Source organism: Caretta caretta, chromosome 8 (assembly GCF_965140235.1).
Source record: "Caretta caretta isolate rCarCar2 chromosome 8, rCarCar1.hap1, whole genome shotgun sequence".
NCBI lineage: Eukaryota > Metazoa > Chordata > Testudines > Cheloniidae > Caretta > Caretta caretta.
In genome coordinates this window covers 53701045-53723183 of record NC_134213.1, presented here as the reverse complement: position 1 = coordinate 53723183, position 22139 = coordinate 53701045, and the positions used below count along the sequence as shown (strand labels likewise).

General features: G+C 42.4%; 1 protein-coding gene across 2 annotated transcripts in view; it reads right to left on the bottom strand.

The window, feature by feature from the left end:
* The window catches only part of XPR1 (xenotropic and polytropic retrovirus receptor 1), a 255509-nt gene that overhangs the window by 72824 nt on the left and 160546 nt on the right, over positions 1 to 22139 (bottom strand). For both annotated transcript variants that reach the window (XM_075131507.1, XM_048860140.2), the window contains exons 4-7: positions 11076 to 11299; positions 5317 to 5466; positions 4876 to 4959; positions 4209 to 4290 (exon numbers count right to left, since the gene is read on the bottom strand). In XM_075131507.1, the coding sequence (XP_074987608.1) occupies positions 4209 to 4290; positions 4876 to 4959; positions 5317 to 5466; positions 11076 to 11299 (540 nt within the window). The remainder of the gene's footprint in view (positions 1 to 4208; positions 4291 to 4875; positions 4960 to 5316; positions 5467 to 11075; positions 11300 to 22139) is intronic.

Sequence of the window (22139 nt, the reverse complement as noted above, 5' to 3'; positions counted from 1 at the left end):
GTTTCTCGCTGGAGTCTGGATTTGAAGTTTTTTTGTTTTAAGATAGCGACCTTCATGTCTGTGATTGCGTGACCAGAGAGATTGAAGTGTTCTCCGACTGGTTTATGAATGTTCTAATTCTTGACATCTGATTTGTGTCCATTTATTCTTTTACGTAGAGACTGTCCAGTTTGACCAATGTACATGGCAGAGGGGCATTGCTGGCACATGATGGCATATATCACATTGGTGGATGTGCAGGTGAACGAGCCTCTGATAGTGTGGCTGATGTTATTAGGCCCTGTACCACACAGACTATGCTGACAGCTTGTGCCTCACGCTCTCAAAGAAACTGCGGAATCACCTGATCAAGATCCTCTACAGCAAACAGGGAAAGATTAAGAATGAGCTCTCAAAAATGGATACTCTCATAAAGAACCAACCTTCCACACAAACTTCCTCGTGGCTGGATTTTACTAAAACTAGACAAGCCATTTACAACGCACACTTTGCTTCTCTACAAAAGAAAAAGGACACTAAACTTTCTAAACTACTACATGCTACAAGGGGCCACAGCAATGGTTCCCTCACCCCACCTAGCAATATTGTTAACCTATCCAACTATACTCTCAGCCCAGCAGAAGCAGCTGTTCTATCTCGGGGCCTCTCCTTCTGCCCCTCCACCCCCACGAACATGATACAGTTCTGTGGTGACCTAGAATCCTATTTTCGACGTCTCCGTCTCAAGGAATATTTCCAAAATACCTCTGAACAACATACTAATCCACAGAGGTCTCCCTGCCAACACTACAGAAAGAGGGATTCTAGATGGACTCCTCCTGAAGGTCGAAACAGCAGACTGGACTTCTACATAGAGTGCTTCCGCCGACGTGCACGGGCTGAAATTGTGGAAAAGCAGCATCACTTGCCCCATAACCTCAGCCATGCGGAACACAATGCCATCCACAGCCTCAGAAACAACTTTGACGTCATAATCAAAAAGACTGACAAAGGAGGTGCTGTTGTCATCATGAATAGGTCGGAATATGAACAAGAGGCTGCTCGGCAGCTCTCCAACACAAGTTTCTACAAGCCATTACCCTATGATCCCACTGAGAGTTACCAAAAGCAACTACAGCATTTGCTCAAGAAACTTCCTGAAAAAGCACAAGATCAAATCCGCACAGACACACCCCTGGAACCCCGACCTGGGATATTCTATCTATTACCCAAGATCCATAAACCTGGAAATCCTGGGCGCCCCATCATCTCAGGCATTGGCACCCTGACAGCAGGATTGTCTGGCTATGTAGACTCCCTCCTCAGGCCCTACGCTACCAGCACTCCCAGCTACCTTCGAGACACCACTGACTTCCTGAGGAAACTTCAATCCATCGGTGATCTTCCTGATAACACCATCCTGGCTACTATGGATGTAGAAGCCCTCTACACCAACATTCCACACAAAGATGGATTACAAGCCGTCAAGAACACTATCCCCGATAATGTCACGGCTAACCTGGTGGCTGAACTTTGTGACTTTGTCCTTACCCATAACTATTTCACATTTGGGGACAATGTATACCTTCAGATCAGCGGCACTGCTATGGGTACCCGCATGGCCCCACAGTATGCCAACATTTTTATGGCTGATTTAGAACAACGCTTCCTCAGCTCTCGTCCCCTACAGCCCCTACTCTACTTGCGCTATATTGATGACATCTTCATCATCTGGACCCATGGAAAAGAAGCCCTTGAGGAATTCCACCATGATTTCAACAATTTCCATCCCACCACCAACCTCAGCCTGGTCCAGTCCACACAAGAGATCCACTTCCTGGACACTACAGTGCTAATAAACAATGGTCACATAAACACCACCCTATACCGGAAACCTACTGACCGCTATTCCTACCTGCATGCCTCCAGCTTTCACCCTGACCACACCACACGATCCATCGTCTACAGCCAAGCTCTGCGATACAACCGCATCTGCTCCAACCCCTCAGACAGAGACAAACACCTACAAGATCTCTGTCAAGCTTTCTTACAACTACAATACCCACCTGCAGAAGTAAAGAAACAGATTGATAGAGCCAGAAGAGTTCCCAGAAGTTACCTACTACAGGACAGGCCTAACAAAGAAAATAACAGAACGCCACTAGCGGTCACCTTCAGCCCCCAACTAAAACCCCTCCAACGCATTATTAAGGATCTACAACCTATCCTAAAGGATGACCCAACACTCTCACAAGTCTTGGGAGACAGGCCAGTCCTTGCCTACAGACAGCCCCGCAACCTGAAGCAAATACTCACCAACAACCACATACCACACAACAGAACCACTAACCCAGGAACTTATCCTTGCAACAAAGCCCGTTGCCAATTGTGCCCACATATCTATTCAGGAGACACCATCACAGGGCCTAATAACATCAGCCACACTATCAGAGGCTCGTTCACCTGCACATCCACCAATGTGATATATGCCATCATGTGCCAGCAATGCCCCTCTGCCATGTACATTGGTCAAACTGGACAGTCTCTACGCAAAAGAATAAATGGACACAAATCAGATGTCAAGAATTAGAACATTCATAAACCAGTCGGAGAACACTTCAATCTCTCTGGTCACGCAATCACAGACATGAAGGTCGCTATCTTAAAACAAAAAAACTTCAAATCCAGACTCCAGCGAGAAACTGCTGAATTGGAATTCATTTGCAAATTGGATACTATTAATTTAGGCTTAAATAGAGACTGGGAGTGGCTAAGTCATTATGCAAGGTAGCCTGTTTCCTCTTGTTTTTTCCTACCCCCCCCCCCCCAGATGTTCTGGTTTAACTTGGATTTAAACTTGGAGAGTGGTCAGTTTAGATGAGCTAGTACCAGCAGGAGAGTGAGTTTGTGTGTGTATGGGGGTGGGGGGGATGTGAGAAAACCTGGATCTATGCAGGAAATAGCCCGACTTGATTATGTAAAGAGTTGTCACTTCGGATGGGCTAGCACCAGCAGGAGAGTGAATTTGGGTGGGGGGGTGGAGGGTGAGAAAACCTGGCTTTGTGCTGGAAATGGCCCACCTGTTGATCACTTTAGATAAGCTATTACCAGCAGGACAGTGGGGTGGGAGGAGGTATTGTTTCATATTCTCTGTGTGTATATAAAGTCTGCTGCAGTTTCCACGGTATACATCTGATGAAGTGAGCTGTAGCTCACGAAAGCTCATGCTCAAATAAATTGGTTAGTCTCTAAGGTGCCACAAGTACTCCTTTTCTTTTTGCGAATACAGACTAACACGGCTGTTCCTCTGAAACCTTTCAATTTTAAAAATACCTGATTAAAAACTCTTTTAAATTGAATACATGGGCTTTCCCTAGTGCAAAGAGATATCGGTTGATTTGCTAGCTGTTTCTTTTGCATTATTTAAACAGACTACCCCTCCACTGGAGACAAAAATCAGGCCTTTTCGTATGCAACTGAAAAAGCTCCTTGTAACAAGGCAGAATTCCCGCTCTGGCCTGATTTCTACGGTTGATGGTTGTGTGTAATGTACCACAATAAGTAAGGGGGTTTTACGTTGATGAGAGGAAGCAAACCAATATAAATACAAAGCGCAGGTGATGTGAGGATTGATTGCCTTTTTGTGCACTTGTCAAAATTTACCAACAAAGCAATATACCATCAGGTCGGCCCAATAGGGACCTGGCACTGAAATCCCAGAAATTTCAGTAAGAAACTTTTTAAAAGGATGAAATTGCATGGCATAATGCTGCTTGAAACTGGACCCTCAGTCTGTGAACCTGCAGTTTTACAGCAGGCAATACCAATTCCTTCTTCCAGTGAATAAGTAATATACAAAATATGAATCCTAAGAGCACCCCAGGAGAGATAAAATGGATGTAACTGTCAATGACAGAAGGTCCAGAGGACACTGAGGTGACAACATTTGCATGAGATTCCACTAAGAATAGAAGTAAGAAGCCAGTATAACTACAGCATGTTACAAAAGTATTACTTACATATGTAACATGGGAAAGGTATTACATATCATCGGGTATAACCAGTAGCTGACTTGATTGGTTTGACCGAGACTACCAAGCCTTCTTACCAGCAATGTTCTGACAAATTCAACCTTGTTACTACTACTCATTCAACACTTATAAGGTAATAAAAGCAAACCGAGAATCAGGCTCTGGGGGGTCATTTGGATCCAAGATAAGGATACCTACCTGAAAGAATGACAGTGATGTTTAGCACAATGAATATGCCACAGAACAAGCCAACCCTGAAAGTGGTCCATGCTGGTGCAGGCTGTAAATAGAACAATAGTTGGCTTAAGGGCACAATACTAATTTATCTGCAATGCACATTCATTTTCAGAATAAATGTCATACCAATTAATGTAGCATTCTACCCTATATTCTAATATCTCCTTCCCCTGTAAGATGAAGTTTCTTAAATCCTATAAGTACAACATAGCACCAGCCTAGAGCATTATGCAATGTCAGAACAGAGAGCCCAAGTGTATTAATGTCTTCTGAGAAATCTGCCAGGTCTTTACACCAGCATTCCAACACAGAAGAGCACAGCCAGAACTATCTATACTAACAGTAAGTTTGAAAGGCTAACATTTATTTCCCCATATTATTCACCTCTCCACCATTACTTTGCCTTAATACATTAGCCCTTGCAAAGCCATTTTCAAATTTTCTGAGACTAAAGTAGGTTACCTTTTCTAACCACCAAATAATTTAAGGTGCTGGTCATCTCTCATGACAGGTAGAAACACCCATTCCAATATATTTGCACTTTTACATTCTGCTGAGGGGCTGAAATGTAATTTGACACATCAGCTAACCTGAGAGGAAAACAGAACTATGGAATTTAAATTCTCACCTGAGCAGCTCCCAAGGGTGGGACACGTAAACGCTTCATGGCCTTCTGTCTGTCTCCATCTTCTAACTCATTGGTCACCACAGTCTATGGGCATAAATCACAAGAATTGAAAGCAGGGGTCTACCCAGTGAAAGAGAAAGTGACTGAGTGATGACTCATAATAATGATGTAATTGATGTGTAATGTATTACTCTTAACCATCACTGTAATTTCACATAGTGAAAGTTAGCAGCTGAAACCAGTGTACACATAAACCCACAAACTACAAGTGATCAATGCCAGAAATTAATGGCTCTTTCAAATCAATTAATAGTTGCATTGGTAATTAAGGCATTTATTCACAAGACAGTAGAGGAGCTCAGGGTTATTACTGGTGAAGGGAGAGAAGAGCATAGTTTCTCTATATAAAGTGGAAGTAATACACGGTTCAGCATTCTCTACCTCTGTTTCAGAGATGAGCTGGTTGATTTTCTTGCAAGTATAGAATGGTGCCACCTCCACATGGGCCACCCGCCAGTCTGCACCCCGGGGTGTCTCCAGGATCTTGTCATGCTTCTTCAGGATCTTACGGAATCCTGTGAAATTCAGGTTCTAGAAACAAGAAAAAAAAACACATTTTTTTAGTCTCAGCTAACAATGAAGAACGTTGAAATCTGGTAATATTCCAGTGGTAGCGGAGAAGGAACAGTCAATAAGGGTTGTTAATTAGAGATCCTTTTGTATAAATATTTCAGGAGGGTTGTTTGATCTATAGAGCTATTAAATAAAGGAATAAATATTTATTCAAAAAAAATAGTAAGACTGTATGGATGGAGAGCATGAAAAATATGAAATTATTTGTAGAGAACTTAAGTCTAATACCTTATTCAGTCTCATGAGAGTAACGTATGCAATACCAGCATTAGTCTCTAAGGTGCCACAAGTACTCCTTTTCTTTTTGCGAATACAAACTAACATGGCTGCTACTGTGAAACCTATTAAAATAGAGTTAATCAAAAAAAGACAATGTATATTCAGAGAAAAGGGTTGTGTCAATACCATCCAATATACTCATTTGCACAGATGTTTCAAAGGTTCAAAAGCAGCAGATGACCTGAGTGTGCTAACCCGCACACAAAATTACACCCTTTTTTTTTTGCTTAGAAATAAAACAGATGTTTATATATAAAACAAGAACACAATTAAGAGCAAATCTGTAGAACGAAAGTGATCAGAATTAACTATAATAAAGCATGAGATAAAATGGACTAGACACAGAAGAATATCAACATAACACACTGAACCTTGTGGAACATACATTTTTTTACTCTGCAAAGTGAAGTTGCTGCCACCTCTCCTTCCCTGACCAGACAGGCAACCTTCTGGATGAAAATTCAATGTAGATAGCTGAGCTTTGGCTATACTGAGCATTTTTCCCACAGTAATTTTGACTCTGATGGTCTGTTTGTACGGTCTCAGGTAACAGTAGCTCATTCAAGTATGTCCTGTGTACCATATCACAGTTTGCCTATATACTGACAGTTATTTTGAGCTCTTAACTGAAATTTATACATACAGAAAGTTTAAAGAGGGTAATTTTGTAAGAACAAAGTTGCTTTTAGCTTCATCCTCTTATCCAGGCATCCACTGCCCAGGCATCACACCTACTTGTCTTTTGGGGATTTTTTTTTCCCTTTCTTTCTTTCTTTCGGATAGGGAAGACTACAGATTCCTAGTTCCTTCATTTTAAAACCAAGATTGACCACATTAATACTAGAGACTACATAGAAGTACAGCATAACACACTCAATAAGATATATCCTTGTCAAGAAAAATTAGAAAGCATTTTACATGTCATGGCAATTAAATCCAGCCAAGTGTGTTCCTATAACAGGATTTTACATTATGTGAATAGAAAACAAGTCTGAGCTTGAAGTCAAAGGGAGCTGAGAATATTCAGGATCTGTTCAAGATCAGGCCCACAGTAATTAGTTGAAAAAAAGAGGGTTAATATCAGAGGTATGTGTAAGCCAAGATTCATTAGTTTAAATATTTTTAAATACAAAGTAATGGAAAAGCTCATTATAGCAACTAGGAGTAGACTGAAGACTGCTATGATCAAGCATATTTGAAATACGGTGGTATCTAACTATGCAAAGAAATCACCAAGAGCACTTCATATTCCAGTCAGCTTATTCAGCCTATTACCAGCTATACAGATAGACCAGAAAGGAATTTTATTTTTTTGTTTATAAAAACTAGCCCATGGACTAGATTTGAAAGAAAAATACAGAGAATGGCAGAATTCAATGCCTTTGGGAGCGGCTCCAACTACTCTACTGAAATGATTTTCAATCTAATTATGCCTGGAGTGATTTAATATCAGACCATCATTGTGCAGTAGGTAAGGAAGGGACAGGGAGATGGGAATAGGAAGCCAATGCATTAATAATCTGCATTACCGCAGACAAGAGAGACTTTAATTACTTCCTATTGGAAAAATCCAGCATTTCACCCCTGGGACAGCAGAGCCTTGTTTCATAAAGTTGAAATGAAAAAATGTAACAAAATGATAATTTTGGTCACAGATTTTACTGTTGCCCTGAACTGACTAATGTTATTTGCTGGTGTGAGTAATCAGCATATCTCAGGAAGAACAGCCCAATATTTTTTACAACATCTACCCTAGAGTTCTTCTTACAGTGGAGCTTCCTCTTCTGACAGTATAAGTTCCATGATTCCAAAGCTGTGCGCTAAAGAAGTTAAACACTGTAAAATGGTAGTTTCAATGAAGGACTTTTGCAGTGATACAAATACAAAAGCAAAAACTCAGAAATAATTTACTTAGCCTGAAATTCTGTATTTTTCTTACTACTGAAGATAATCCTGTTTTTGAATAGAAGCTCTCTCCTCCAAACTCAGCTTCTATTTCTATTAGATACTAAAGTGAAGTCCATAAGCCTAAATTAAATATCAGTTTACCAACATATAAATGACTAATACCACAAAACCACAGTGACAACTTACATTATGCAATATTATGCAAAATCACGTAGGAGGAGAGAATGGGCTCAGAGAGAAAGTGCTTGCTTGTACGTAATGTCTGTTAATTAGAAAATTCAGGATCTCATGCAGGTCAAATACATGTAGGTTGAACTAGGATATATTGATGTTTTTAGCCTTGCCATTCTTCCACCGTAACAGTGGATTTTAATACTCCCTCCTATTATATCTTGCTCACTAGGTTCTTTTCTCAGTTTGCTCTTTTCAGAAACCCATTATCTTTGTGCTGCTGCACTGTGTAAAGGCACTGCTTTCTTTGATGAATTCATCAGTTTGTGGTTACTAATTCCAAGATTTCCCCTTTTATGTTCACATTCTTATATCTGTTCCTCTATTAGTGAGATCTAAGTGGTAGTTTTACTATTTGGGTCACAACCTTGTTTTTTAATTGAGGAATCTTTGATGATGATAAATGTTTGGCTGACACCCACATATAACTGGGCAGTTAATGACTCCATGGGTATGTATCCTGCAGTTTTAAGTAGCTTTAGAATTGGTGCATGAATTTTTTGTTGTTGTTCTACTGCAGTCTGTAAAAGATATCTACTGTTTCATCTTAATTCTTCCTTCTTTGTAACCCAACTCAAAAAGCTTCACCACTATACAAACTGTAGCTTGAGAGAATTGTAAATATATTTGACATAATGCCACCCACCTTCACTTCACGTTCCATTTCTTCTATGCAGATTAGTACAATCTACGTTAACATTCCAATTATGAGATTCTTCCCACCTGGTTTCATTTATGCCTAAGCAGGTAACTGCCGTAATTTATTAACTCATCTAGTGCTTTCCACACTGCCTGCGTTTGTGTTCAGATACTTTTTCACACATGTAACTCTTTGTCCTTTGTTTTAGAACAACTTCATCTGTTTTTCTCACTTTCCAACTTAGTGTAAAACCCTCAAAGATGCCCTGCCAGTTTTGGATGCAAATGGGTCTGCATAAGTGGAGACCTCCAAATCCAAATAGGCTCAGAGTTTATACCAATGTTTAGCGAACATAAAATTATCTTCTCTTTGGCACATTTACTAGTTGGTCTCTATCATCAGTGACTCCTTCCTTCCTTCGTCATTGTCATAAATATAAAGGGAAGGATAAACCCCTTTAAAATCCCTCCTGGCCAGAGGAAAAATCCTCTCACCTGTAAAGGGTTAAGAAGCTAAAGGTAACCTCGCTGGCACCTGACCAAAATGACCAATAAGGAGACAAGATACTTTCAAAAGCTGGGAGGAGGGAGAGAAACAAAGGGTCTGTGTCTCTCTGTTGGTATGCTGCTTTTGCTGGGGATAGACCAGGACTGGAGTCTTAGAACTTTTAGTAAGTAATCTAGCTAGGTATGCGTTAGATTATGATTTCTTTAAATGGCTGAAAAAAGAATTGTGCTGAATAGAATGACTATTTCTGTCTGCGTGTCTTTTTTGTAACTTAAGGTTTTGCCTAGAAAGATTCTCTATGTTTTGAATCTAATTACCCTGTAAGGTACCTACCATCCTGATTTTACAGGGGTGATTCCTTTACTCCTATTTACTTCTATTTCTATTAAAAGTCTTCTTGTAAGAAAACTGAATGCTTTTTCATTGTTCTCAGATCCAAGGGTTTGGGTCTGTGGTCACATATGCAAATTGGTGAGGATTTTTACCAAACCTTTCCCAGAAGTGGGGTGCAAGGGTTGGGAGGATTTTGGGGGGAAAGACGTGTCCAAACTACGTTTCCCAATAAACCCAGTTAGAGTTTGGTAGTGGCAGTGGTTATTCCAAGGACAAAAGATAAAATTAATTTATACCTTGGGGAAGTTTTAACCTAAGCTGGTAAAAGTAAGCTTAGGAGGTTTTCATGCAGGTCCCCACATCTGTACCCTAGAGTTCAGAGTGGGGGAGGAACCTTGATAGTCATGGTATCTAAAGGAATCATTTGCACTGTCCTCATCTTACCAGGCCACAGAAGAGATTCCTGATAATAAAGTCCAAGAGCCTAGTATTCTTTTTTAAAAAGAAATAAAAGGAAAAAGTGGCCAACCTGGCTTCACCAGGAAGTGAGCAAAAATCTGAGGTTACTCTGTCTACTTCAGGGTTGTGAACTAGCTGCCATTGCTGTAAGTAACTGAGTGCTTCCAGTAGTACTAGAAGCCTGTATCAGCTTACAGGCCAATTTGCAACTTGCTTTAACACTAGCCTGGACCAAGATTTTCCAACCTGGGAACCTAAAGTAAAGCAATTAAATCCATGTTTAGGGATCTAAATACATTATCTAATTTGGGAAATACTGAGTACCAGCAAACCCACTGAACTCTAGGGGAGCTGCAAATCCTCTGAAAAATCAAACTACTAAAGCCTTGTCTATACTATGGAACTTCACAAATTAATTCCCAATGGCAGGATTCGGTTTGGTAAAATTCCCTAGCATAAATTATTTAGGTGACTATAGAAGGATGTAGGTGCTTTCTTTTAGGCACCCAAGTTTGAATAGCTAGTTAAATTCACAGGCTAAAAAAAAATTGGTTATGAAATTTTCAGTGTCACACACATTACATACAATATGACACTTGAAGAAACAATTTTTAAAGTATTAAATGTCAAAAACAAATTAGTGCACATTATGAGCCATTATTCTACGAGGTAAAGTAAAAAAACCCATCAATTAAATTAAATTATTGGAACACAAATCAGTCTTTACAACCATTACAATCCCATTTTTCAGTGCTACAAATCTAAATATGCCTAATATTTAATTTTTATACTTGCCTCCAGGCTAACAATTTTTATGCCAAGTTGCATCCCACAGAATTTAACAGAAAAGTTAGAAACTCCTGAAAACGCGGGTTTTAAAAGAGAAAATGTTGATGCAGTCAGCTACAATGAGGTGAACGACACTACTATGGTAACACAAAGAAAGAAACTAAATGTATAAACATCCTCATGCTTCTTTCCAAATTTTAAGGTATAACAGTTTCTTTCCAGACTCTCAAATCTGGCTTTACATAGAACAGAACATGAACAAGTATATGGCCTCAGAGTTATAGTAGTGACCTATTTACTCTCCCATTCTCAGTCTCAATGTTCTGGCATCTGATTGCAACAAGATGAAGAAATCCAATGACTAAGAATGGCATGAGCACTTAGGGCTCATGGGAAAATTGTGCCATTCTTTTCTTCGTACCTGATAGTTCTGCAGTAAGATGAGGCTGAGGTAGAACTCACTGAAGGCCAGTTTTAGGTCTCTGATGTTCCTATGCTGAACACGCTCCTCATGGGACAGGTGGAAGACTGCCTTTCTGCGCTGCCGCACTGTGGTAAGACCACTAGTTTCTTTCTGTGCATCCAAAGATGACTGTAGTTCATTCTGAAGGGTAGCGGACCTGCGCTGAGCTTCGGCAAGCTTTTCTGTCAGCAAGGAAAAGAAAGTGTCAAATACCACAAATGGAGCGGGTAGCAACTTGTCTATGAAGGCTGAAATAACTTATTAACATTGTGTATATTGCCAAGTGCTTTTGCGGGGGACAGGGTGCTGAGTGGAAGCATTAATTGTGTGACTTAGGGCTTGTGCACATGAGAAGTTATGGCATGGCAAGCCAGGGAGTGACTCTACAGTGCACTAGGCTTGTCACTCTGTAGAGTCACACACTGGCTTGTTGCGCAGTAACTTGCTGTGTAGAGAAGCCCTTACACCACTAATCCCTAAAATTCATTAAAAATAGAAATAAATAAGGTTGCATTTCTTTCCAATCATTTTACAAGTATTTTATAATCAATTAAAACTCAAATATCCCAAGAAACTGGTAAATATTACCCACTTTTTACAGGTGGGCCAACAGAGAAGTTAAATGACTTTCCCTCGATTATGCATCACAGCAGTAACAGAACTAGGAATGGTACCCAGGTCTCCAGACTTCCAGTCCTGTGCTTTAACTTCTAGACAATGCTCCCTCCAGGAACACAAATATTTGCCATTGACAAAAGGAATCACAGCTGACAGCCTCTCCTGACCTCTACCCATAAGTGTGTGCATTATTTATAGCTCCTATCAGCCAAAACTCCTGACATGGTGTTATTCCAGTATCATAGCTGGAGGCAGGCAGCAATCGACCTTCCTATCCTTCCTGCAAAGCAAGATCACCTTGATCGATCAGTTCATCAGCACTCACAGAGAGAGTGCCAGTCACAACATGTCATTTGTGTTGTTCTAGCCAGTCCTTCAGCCACGCACTGGCTAGGCTGTCAGTGGCACCAGACCCCCAAACTGACATAGTATACCGCAGCCCAGAACCCCTGAGCAATCTGTCAGTCTCAGCCTCCCAAGTAGCTGGGGTTACAGGATCATGCCAGCACGCCAGACATGCAAAGCAAGATATGGCATAAAATACCAAACTGATTTATAAGATACCAGTGGTTGAACTTTCACTTTTTCTCTTGTCAAAAGAGTGACATCAAACATCCTTAAGGGCAGAGTAAGATGCTCTTGCTTATTGGTTCTCACATCCTAAGAAGGCATTAAGTAACACTCATAACAAGAACAAAAGCTTGTTAGCTAGTATTATGAAATCTGATATCAGTTGGTAAGGCACTTTGGGTTTCTTTGCACCTGTTGTTGGACCGGAAAATGTAACCTTTAATGTGGTCATAAAGAAATCAAAGAAAAAACAATGGGGTTAAATTAATCTGATGTATGGAAGAGCTCCGAAGAGAAATTTTACTTTTGTCAAGTTACATGCAACAGACAAATGTGGATTCTACTGCAATGAGAGGTTATGATACCAACACATGCAACAGTTTAAAAATACAAACAGTCTACAATCGGACAAATCAGAAACTGAAAAGAGTCACTTATGTGGTCACCTAGTTCTCCCTTCCCGGCAATTCAGGTTCACACTCTGTACCACATTGCTCAGTGTTTTGCCAGTTTAGCTTTAAAGGGACAGTCAACTTGAATTTTTTTCAAACAGGCTTTTTAAAAATGAATTTTCTAAAGAAACAACCTACACTTAGTTTGTCCTGAATTTTTTAAAAATCCTTTTAAAAACTGCTCCTTGGCCTATTTTTAGGCGAGTCTTTTGGCAGGCGTCAAAGCACCACCACTAAATAAAGTCGCTTTCCCCCCTTGTTTCTGTGCAACCACCCACCAATGACTTACTTCTTTACTCACTCAGTTTCAACTTTTCTGCACCTGTTACTGGTAAATATTGCAGAGCCAGGGGATTGGTATGTATCCTCAACAAAACACTGAAATCGATGGCAGACAAAGTGCAGATAAATGCACAAACTACAACAGGATTTTCACCTGTTGTCTCTTACAACTGTAGTAATATAATATGTGATTTGTAACAGTAAGTACACAAATTTGAGATGGAAATATTATTTTCATGTTAATTGTGCCCCCTTAAGTGATTGTACAATTAGGCATCTGCTATGAGGCTATTCCACAATCCATTAGCTCTCGGTCCGTTTTTTCTAATATTCAACCTAAATTTTCTCTTTAATATAAATGTTATACCCCCTCCTGTACCATGCAAAGTTTCTCTCTGCATTAATCTTCAAATCTTTGGAGTGTAATTTCTGCCTTTAGTCAGTTTCAGTTATTGTAGCTATTCTAAATCTTGCTTCACTCAATCCCCCTAGCCCCCTCACTCACTTTTAGAGTTCCTTTGAAATGCCTCCCCTCTGTCAACACCTTTCTAGTATTGAAAAGCCCAGAACTATGTGCCATGAGAAATCATAAAACTTTTCTGAAAAGACCACTAAAATCCTCATATCACAGAAACCGCCAGCCCTGTCCATATCTGAGTAATCTTATCAGTGAAATATAATGAAAAAAATCTCTACTCAGAATACAAGGGGGACATCCTGGATCTACCCAACTGTCTCGTGGAACAGTTTCAGTGATTAGGACTTTGCAAAGGCTAAAGTCACAGTAAAGAAACTTGAGCATTATCTTTCTGAAAAAACTGCTGTTCCTAGAGCTCTTGGATGTCCACACTAGAGCTGTTACCAATATCTAATTGATTGCCAATTAACTCAAAGTAGTTAACAAGTTTGTAAAAGGCTAAATGTCATCTAAAATGCCACATCTTAAAATGTTTGCTCCAGGTTAAAATAAAACTAGGAAAGACAAGTCCAGTGACAGCTGAGGTACATCACAAGAGCCAAGAAAGGGTAAACTAAACTATTAGGAGGAAGGAATTTTAAGTCAGACTCTTATTAAAGATGTTTATTCTTGTTAACACCTATTGTACTTAAATGACTAAACACCATTTTGAATAAAAATGCCTTTGTTAAATATAAAAAAACCCTTTTAATATGAGTTCTAACATCTTAATTTAAACACACACCTCAGATCATCCAGTGGTCCTCTGAAATTGTATACTATTTAAGGTTAAAAAAAAAAAAGGCAGGAAACCCCCCTGAAGAGCTGGCATTACAAGCCTTTCTTTCTTTATATATGTAATAAAGAAACAAAAAAGAGCAAAAGCCCAATTTCTTAAAAATCCTTTGCAAGTCACTTAAAAGTGGTTGGAAAATTCTGCTTTGTTGAAGACAATATCTAGCCTCTTTGCATTTTTATTCTGGGAGCCCATGGAAGGCTGTAGGGATTTAAATAACCCATCAATGAATCTTACACCTTATTAAATACCATTTTATTACTTTGACATGTACAGAATGAAAATAAGGCAAATATATTATGTTGCTATTGCTTTTTAAATCATCTACAGAATTGCTTAAGGCACATGCAAAGCAGAAAAGAAATCAATTTTTTAACCTACAGCAAGCCTTGCCAAAGTCCTTGGTGGAACTGCATTCTCTTTTGCAACACACAATATGACTTCAACTTTGTTGCTTTTAGTGACTTTTAAACAATTTGCTACACAGAGGGTCAGAAAAAGTACATATTTAGAAACGGAAAACAGCCTCCAGGAGTTTACTGCACACTACATGCCCTGGTGTCCACTGACTGCAGAACCAAAGTGAAATTTCAGGGACAAAGGTTGAAGGGAAAAAAAAGTGATAACTTCTGGGGCAATTGCCAAATTCCGTCTCCATCAATCATATTCTTAGACTCACCCATTACTTCCAGACTTGGCACAAGACCTCTCAAAAAGACAGGCTGACTGCTATCCATCTGTATGTGTGTGTCGCTGACTATGCAACTAGATATTCTATTCAAACAGAAAGGGTGGGGGGGGGGGCAGGGGCGGAAGAGGGGCCAGCAACCAGTCCGTGGGTAAGATGTCTGCAGTAAAGAGCAAGCCAACAAATCCTCCTCTAGAGAGTGATCAAGAAGCATTCTCTGAAGACAAAAGTTTATCGTCTTGTGCAAAACTGGGAAAACAGGAGTATAAATTTCATGGGTTAAAGACAGAATGTTCCCCTGATATATCACTCCAAACAAGGATCTTGAAGGCCACTACATCAAAGAGTCAGCAGTAAAAACATGCCCCATTTCACTTCTGTTCACAGAGCTGGACTTAGGCCCTGTCTACATGAGCTGTTTTAACTGTTCGAAAATGTTACCTAGGGTACACACAGTGCCCAATCATATACCCATACTTATGTTCAAAAATTATGCCATTTACATTTAAGTGGGTACTCTACAACACAGTTTCTACTAATATGATTAAAAAAATGTGTTCACAGTATATAAAATTTGTTCAGAACTGAAGCTGGCAAACTAAACATGGGTGTACCTGGCATGGGTTCTACTCCCAATTTATACAGTCTCTTATTTAGAAATCTCCATTTGTTCCATGTTTTAAACTCTGCATCCATTTTTTTTTACCTACTAAGTTAAAGCCCAATTTTCCTAAACTCAGTAATAAAGCCTTTCAACTATTATCATATGAAAAGAAACGGTTACTAACCTATCCATAACTGTTGTTCTTCAAGGTGTTTTGCTCAGGTCCATTTCACGGTAGGCACCATTGCGCACCATTGCTGGAAATTTATCCTCAGTGGTATTCGCCAGGCTGACTCTAGCACCTTCCGGTGTCAAACCCTTTTGTGCCGACGGTATAAGGGGCACTGCTGGCACTGCACCCCCTCAGTGCTCCAACAGAGAGGTGGAAGGGTGGGTTGTGGAATGGACATGAGCAAAACATCTTGAAGAAAAAACGTTACAGAAAGGTTAGTGACAGTTATTGATTCTTTGAGTGCTTGCTCATGTCCATTCCATTTTAGGTGACTCGCAAGCAGTACCCAAGAAGGTGGGCTTGGAGTTCATGGACATGCAGATTGCAACACTGCTCTCCCAAACCAGGCGTCATCTCAAGCCTGTTGGGTGATGGCATAGTGGGAAGAAAAGTTATGCAGAGATGACCAAGTTGCGCCTCCGCCAGAAATGCTGCTGAAGAGGCCTGAGCTCTTGTGGAATGAGCAGTCAAGATGGCCAGAGGTGGAATGTTCACCTGCTCGTAGCATGCCCGAATATAGGAGATTATAGGATGAGATTCTCTGAGGTGAAACCAGGTAGGGCTTTCATCCTCTCTGCTATTGCCATAAAGAGAAGTGGATGTGTGGAACAGTTTAGTCCTCTCGATATAGAAGGGCGGACGGACCTAAATCCAGTGAGCGAAGCCACCACTCTTCTGAATTCTTGTGCGGCTTTGGGAAGAAATTGGCAGGAAAATGGCTTGGTTGCTAAGGAACTGCGAGACAACCTTTGGCAGGAAGGCCGGATGGGGACACTGCTGGAGCTTGTTCTTGAACACCACCTTATACGGTGGTTCTGATGTAAGGGCCCTGATTCCGGAGACCCTTCTGGCTGTAGTAATCCCTATCAGAAAAGTGACCTTCCAGGAGAGAAGCAGCAGAGGGGCCACAATGCTAGCAGCTCAAAGGGATGGCCTGTGAGTTTTGATAGGCCTAGGTTTAAATCTCATGGATAAAACCTCTCCAACCCTTTAAGAAAGTGAATTGTCATATTGTGAGAGAAAACTGACCTATCGCCCACTGGTGGGTGGAAGGCCAAAATTGCTGCTAGGTGCATCTTGATAGATGTGAGGGCCAGGCCTTACTGTTTTAGGTGGAGCAGTTAATCCAGAACAGATTGAAGGGAAGACCAAGTCAGAGAGAGGCCTCATTGGGATGACCATATTGAGAAACTCTTCCACATGGCAAGATAAGTAGCCCTAATAGATGGCTTCCTACTCCCCAGCAAGACCTTATGAACTTGTTCCAAACAGGCTTACTCCTCCAAGTTCAGCCATGGAGCTTCTATGCAGTCAGGTGAAGGGTCCCAAAGTTTGGGTGGAGTAAACAGCCCTGCTCCTGTGAGATCAGGTCCAGGCAGAGCGGGAGCAACAGCAGAGGTACTACTGATAAGTCTAGCAGTGTGCCAAACCAGTGCTGGGGGCGGCCACCCCGGGGGCCATAAGAATAACTCTTGCCTCGTCCCACTTGATTTTCAGAAGGACCCCGTGAACCAGAAGAACTGAAGGAAATGTGTAGAATGGGAGCTCTGTCCACTGAAGCAGCAAGGCATCTGAAAGTAAGCCAGGCTGTGCAGGTGCAGCAAGCAAAACTGATGGCATTTCTTGTTCTGCTTGGTTGCATACATGTCTCCCTGGAGAGATGAACCTGGTGACCTCTGGGTGACCACTCATGATAAGAGGAGAAACATCTGCTGACTGACTGGCCAGGGCGTTCCGGGCTCCCAGAAGATGGGAAGCCTCAAGGTGGATGGAGTGCTACACACAGAATTCCCAGACGGAGGGCCTCCTGACACAGGGCAGAGGAGCATGCTCCTCCCTGCTTTCTGATGTAGAACATGGCCGCTGTGTTGTCCATCGGTACTTGTACTACTTCACCTGTGATCTGGGGGAGAAACACTTGGCAAGCTAAGTGGACCGCTCTGAACTCCCTCTCATTTATGTGCAGGAGGAGCTCTTCCTGTCCTGAGGGGATCAAGATGGCCTCCCCAACCCAGGTCTGAAGCGTCCAACACTAAGGACACTGACAGCTGGGCGGGAGTGGGTGGGCAACAAAGGGGGCACCCCACTGCCGATCGGAGGTCCTTCCACCAGTCAAGGGAGGTAAGGACCGGGGGCTGGAACACTAAGCACTGAGTCCAAGTGGTGCCTGTTCGGTGAGCTAACCACTTCTGCATGAGCCTGAGGCACAGCCCTGGTGCCATACTATGTAAGTGCATGTAGCCAAGTGTCCCAGGAGCTTGCAGCAAATCCGTGTTTTTGTGATTGGGTGAGCCCTGACCCTGGATATCAGGTCTGACATGGTCTGGAATCAAGCCTCTAGAAGGAAGGCTCTGGCCTATGTTGAGTCTAGCACTGCCCTAATAAACTGCATTCTCTGTACTGGAATGAGAGTTGACATTTGTTCGTTATCAACTGGCTCAGTGCTTGGAAGGTGGTTTGGACCAGGGTGATGTTCTTTACTAGAGCCTCTCAGTGACCCTCGCTCAGTCAGTCATTGAGGTATGGGTAGGTTTGAATGCCTTGTCGTTTGAGGCAGACCACCACCACCGCCATGCATTTTGTAAAAACCGGGGGGCTGCGGACAGGCCAAGAGAGAGAATGGTGAATTGATAATGAGTCTGGTTTACTATAAACCTAAGGAATCTTCTGTGGCCATGGAAGATGGAGATATGAAAGTAAGCATCCTTCAAGTTGAGGGCAGTGTACCAGTCACCTGGATCCAGGGAGGGGATAATGGAGGCCAGGGAGACCATGTGGAACCTCAGTTTATTGAGATATCTGTTGAGGCGATGCATGTCCAGGATGAGGCAAAGACCCCCTTTGGGATTAGAAAAATATAGGGAGTAAAACCCCTTCCCTCTCAAGTTTTGAGGAACCTCTTCCACAGACCCAGCCCATTTGAGGGTTTGCATCTCCTGGGCTAGGAGTTGCTCATGAGAAGGGATCCTGAAGATGGACAGAGATGGAGGATGGAAAGCAGGAATAGATGAAAACTGAAGGGTATAACCATTCACCATTATTGTTTAGCACCCAGCTGTCCAATGTAATGAGGAACCACACCAGGCTGAAATGGGAAAATCAGTCCAAAAACAACAGGGAAGAGGAGGAAGACGCCTGTACCAGAGGAGGGGCTTCCTCTCTTCGTCAGCCTTCATGGGGCCCACATCTTGTGTATCGGTACCAGAGTCAGGGTCCAGTGCCAAGCAGTGTGGGAGTCCGCCTCTCAGAAGCAATCGAGTATGACTGGTGGGACAACAGACCCTGTACCAGGGGAAACCCCCATGGGATCCATCTGGCCAGTTACCAGCAGAGGGACCCACACGTAATATGAGTATAGGTGGCAGCCCTTGGGATGGGTTTAGGGCTTCACTTCAGAATCTGACGAAGAGTCCTCCCGAGGTGAGCACGTGGGAGCGGTACCCCTCACTTCTGCTGTTCGGTGGTGAGGGTCTGGGAACTGATGCCAGACCAGGAATGATCTCGTAAAAGTAAGGTCGGCTTACACCTGTAAGGTACTGAAGGTCCCAGTGCTGGGAAGGAACTCTGAGCACATTGCTCTCTCCTGGTCATGCTCATCATAGCTGGCGGTTGTCTCATCAGAGTCAGTGGTACTAGGAGCAGTATTAAGTCCCTGGCTGCTGCAAAGACCTTGGGGTAGAAGGCACGATAATTCCGCTGGTGCTGCAATGACTTCCTGGTGCCGGCAGGGGGTCCCGCACCAGACTCAACATCCCTCTGGGCGGAGTTGACGGTGCCACCATGGGACATGGGGTTGAGGAATGACCCAACACAGGTCACACTCTACTGCCGTCCACTTCTTTTCCTTTCTTCAGCACCGGAGAGCAAACTCTCTCAGAGCACTGCTTTTTGTGTTTTTTCCTCAGCACCAGAGATGGAGAACCATGCCAGGAAATGCACAGTGCCAAAGGGGCGCTTCACACCAAGGCTGAAGTGCTCAGAGCCAAATCTGAGTGGCTTGGCTCTAACACCTGTCTGAAAGCAGTTTCCATGAGGATAGCCCTCAGTCTAACCTCTTTGTCTTTCTCTGAATAAGGCTTAAAGTCCCAACAAATCTGACATAAATCTTACGTAAGCCTCTCCCAGACACTTCAGACAACTGGAGTGTGGGTCACTCACAGGCATAGGCTTGCCACAGAAGGCACAAGGTTTGAAGCCCTGGGCATGCTCGGAACCAGGGGAGAAGGGAACCCCTCTATGATAAAGGAGGGGATCTAACTATCTACACAAGTATTATTCACAATATTTACACTACAATTATACTAAGAATATAATACACTAAGATACAGAGAAGAAAACCACTGGAAAATGCCTTGCCAAAGCAAGAAGAGTTGTTCCAACAACCGTCATGGACGGCAAAAAGAAACTCAGGAGGTGTGGGCTGGCAGCACCCCTTATATCAGCGTATAAGCATGCGGCACCAGAGGGCACTAGAGCTGGCCCAGCAGATACCAGTGAGAAAAATCTCTGGCAATGGTGCACGCAGTGCATTCACACCTAACGTGGAATGGACATGAGCAAGCACTTGAAGAAGAGACTTAATTTGCTCACAGTTAAGATTTTTAAGTGCTGGTCCAAGAAACAAATGGTTAGACATATTTAAAAACAAAAAACTCAAACATTAAAAAACAGGAGTCCGCTAAGATTAACTTCAACATTCTGTCACCATACCTAACACATTATCCTTTAACTCATGGACTTGTATTGGAATTCTCTGTCATTTTTTGTTGCCTCTAATGAGGTGGTCTTCCTCCATACATTTGGTAACTTTTTAAAAATATATATTATAATTTAGAAAAGGAGTACTTGTGGCACCTTAGAGACTAACCAATTTATCTGAGCATAAGCTTTCGTGAGCTACAGCTCACTTCATTGGATGCATACTGTGGAAAGTGTAGAAGATCTTTCGACATCTCCGACTCAAGGAATATTTCCAACATACCTCTGAACAACATACTAATCCACAGAGACCTCCCTACCAACACTACAAAAAGAAGGATTCCAAGTGGACTCCTTCTGAAGGTCGAAACAGCAGACTGGACTTCTACATAGACTGCTTCCGCCGACATGCATGGGCTGAAATTGTGGAAAAGCAGCATCACTTGCCCCATAACCTCAGCCGTGCAGAATACAATGCCATCCACAGCCTCAGAAACAACTCTGACATCATAATCAAAAAGGCTAACAAAGGAGGTGCTGTTGTCATCATGAATAGGTCAGAATATGAACAAGAGGCTGCTCGGCAGCTCTCCAACACCACTTTCTACAAGCCATTACCCTATGATCCCACTGAGAGTTACCAAAAGAAACTACAGCATTTGCTCAAGAAACTCCCTGAAAAAGCACAAGATCAAATCCGCACAGACACACCCCTGGAACCCCGACCTGGGATATTCTGTCTACTACCCAAGATCCATAAACTTGCAAATCCTGGGCGCCCCATCATCTCAGGCATTGGCACCCTGACAGCAGGATTGTCTGGCTATGTAGACTCCCTCCTCAGGCCCTACACTACCAGCACTCCCAGCTACCTTCGAGACACACTGACTTCCTGAGGAAACTACAATTCGTCGGTGATCTTCCTGATAACACCATCTTGGCCACTATGGATGTAGAAGCCCTCTACACCAACATTCCACACAAAGATGGACTACAAGCCGTCAAGAACACTATCCCCAATAATGTCACGGCTAACCTGGTGGCTGAACTTTGTGACTTTGTCCTTACCCATAACTATTTTACATTTGGGAACAATGTATACCTTCAGATCAGCGGCACTGCTATGGGTACCCGCATGGCCCCACAGTATGCCAACATTTTTATGGCTGACTTAGAACAACGCTTCCTCAGCTCTCGTCCCCTAACGCCCCTGCTCTACTTGCGCTATATTGATGACATCATCATCATCTGGACCCATGGAAAAGAAGCCCTTGAGGAATTCCACCATGATTTCAACAATTTCCATCCCACCATCAACCTCAGCCTGGTGCAGTCCACACAAGAGATCCACTTCCTGGACACTACAGTGATAAACGATGGTCACAAACACCACCCTATACCGGAAACCTACTGACCGCTATTCCTACCTACATGCCTCCAGCTTTCACCCAGATCACACCACACGATCCATCGTCTACAGCCAAACTCTACGATACAACTGCATTTGCTCCAACCCCTCAGACAGAGACAAACACCTACAAGATCTCTATCAAGCATTCTTACAACTACAATATCCACCTGCGGAAGTGAAGAAACAGATTGATAGAGCCAGAAGAGTTCCCAGA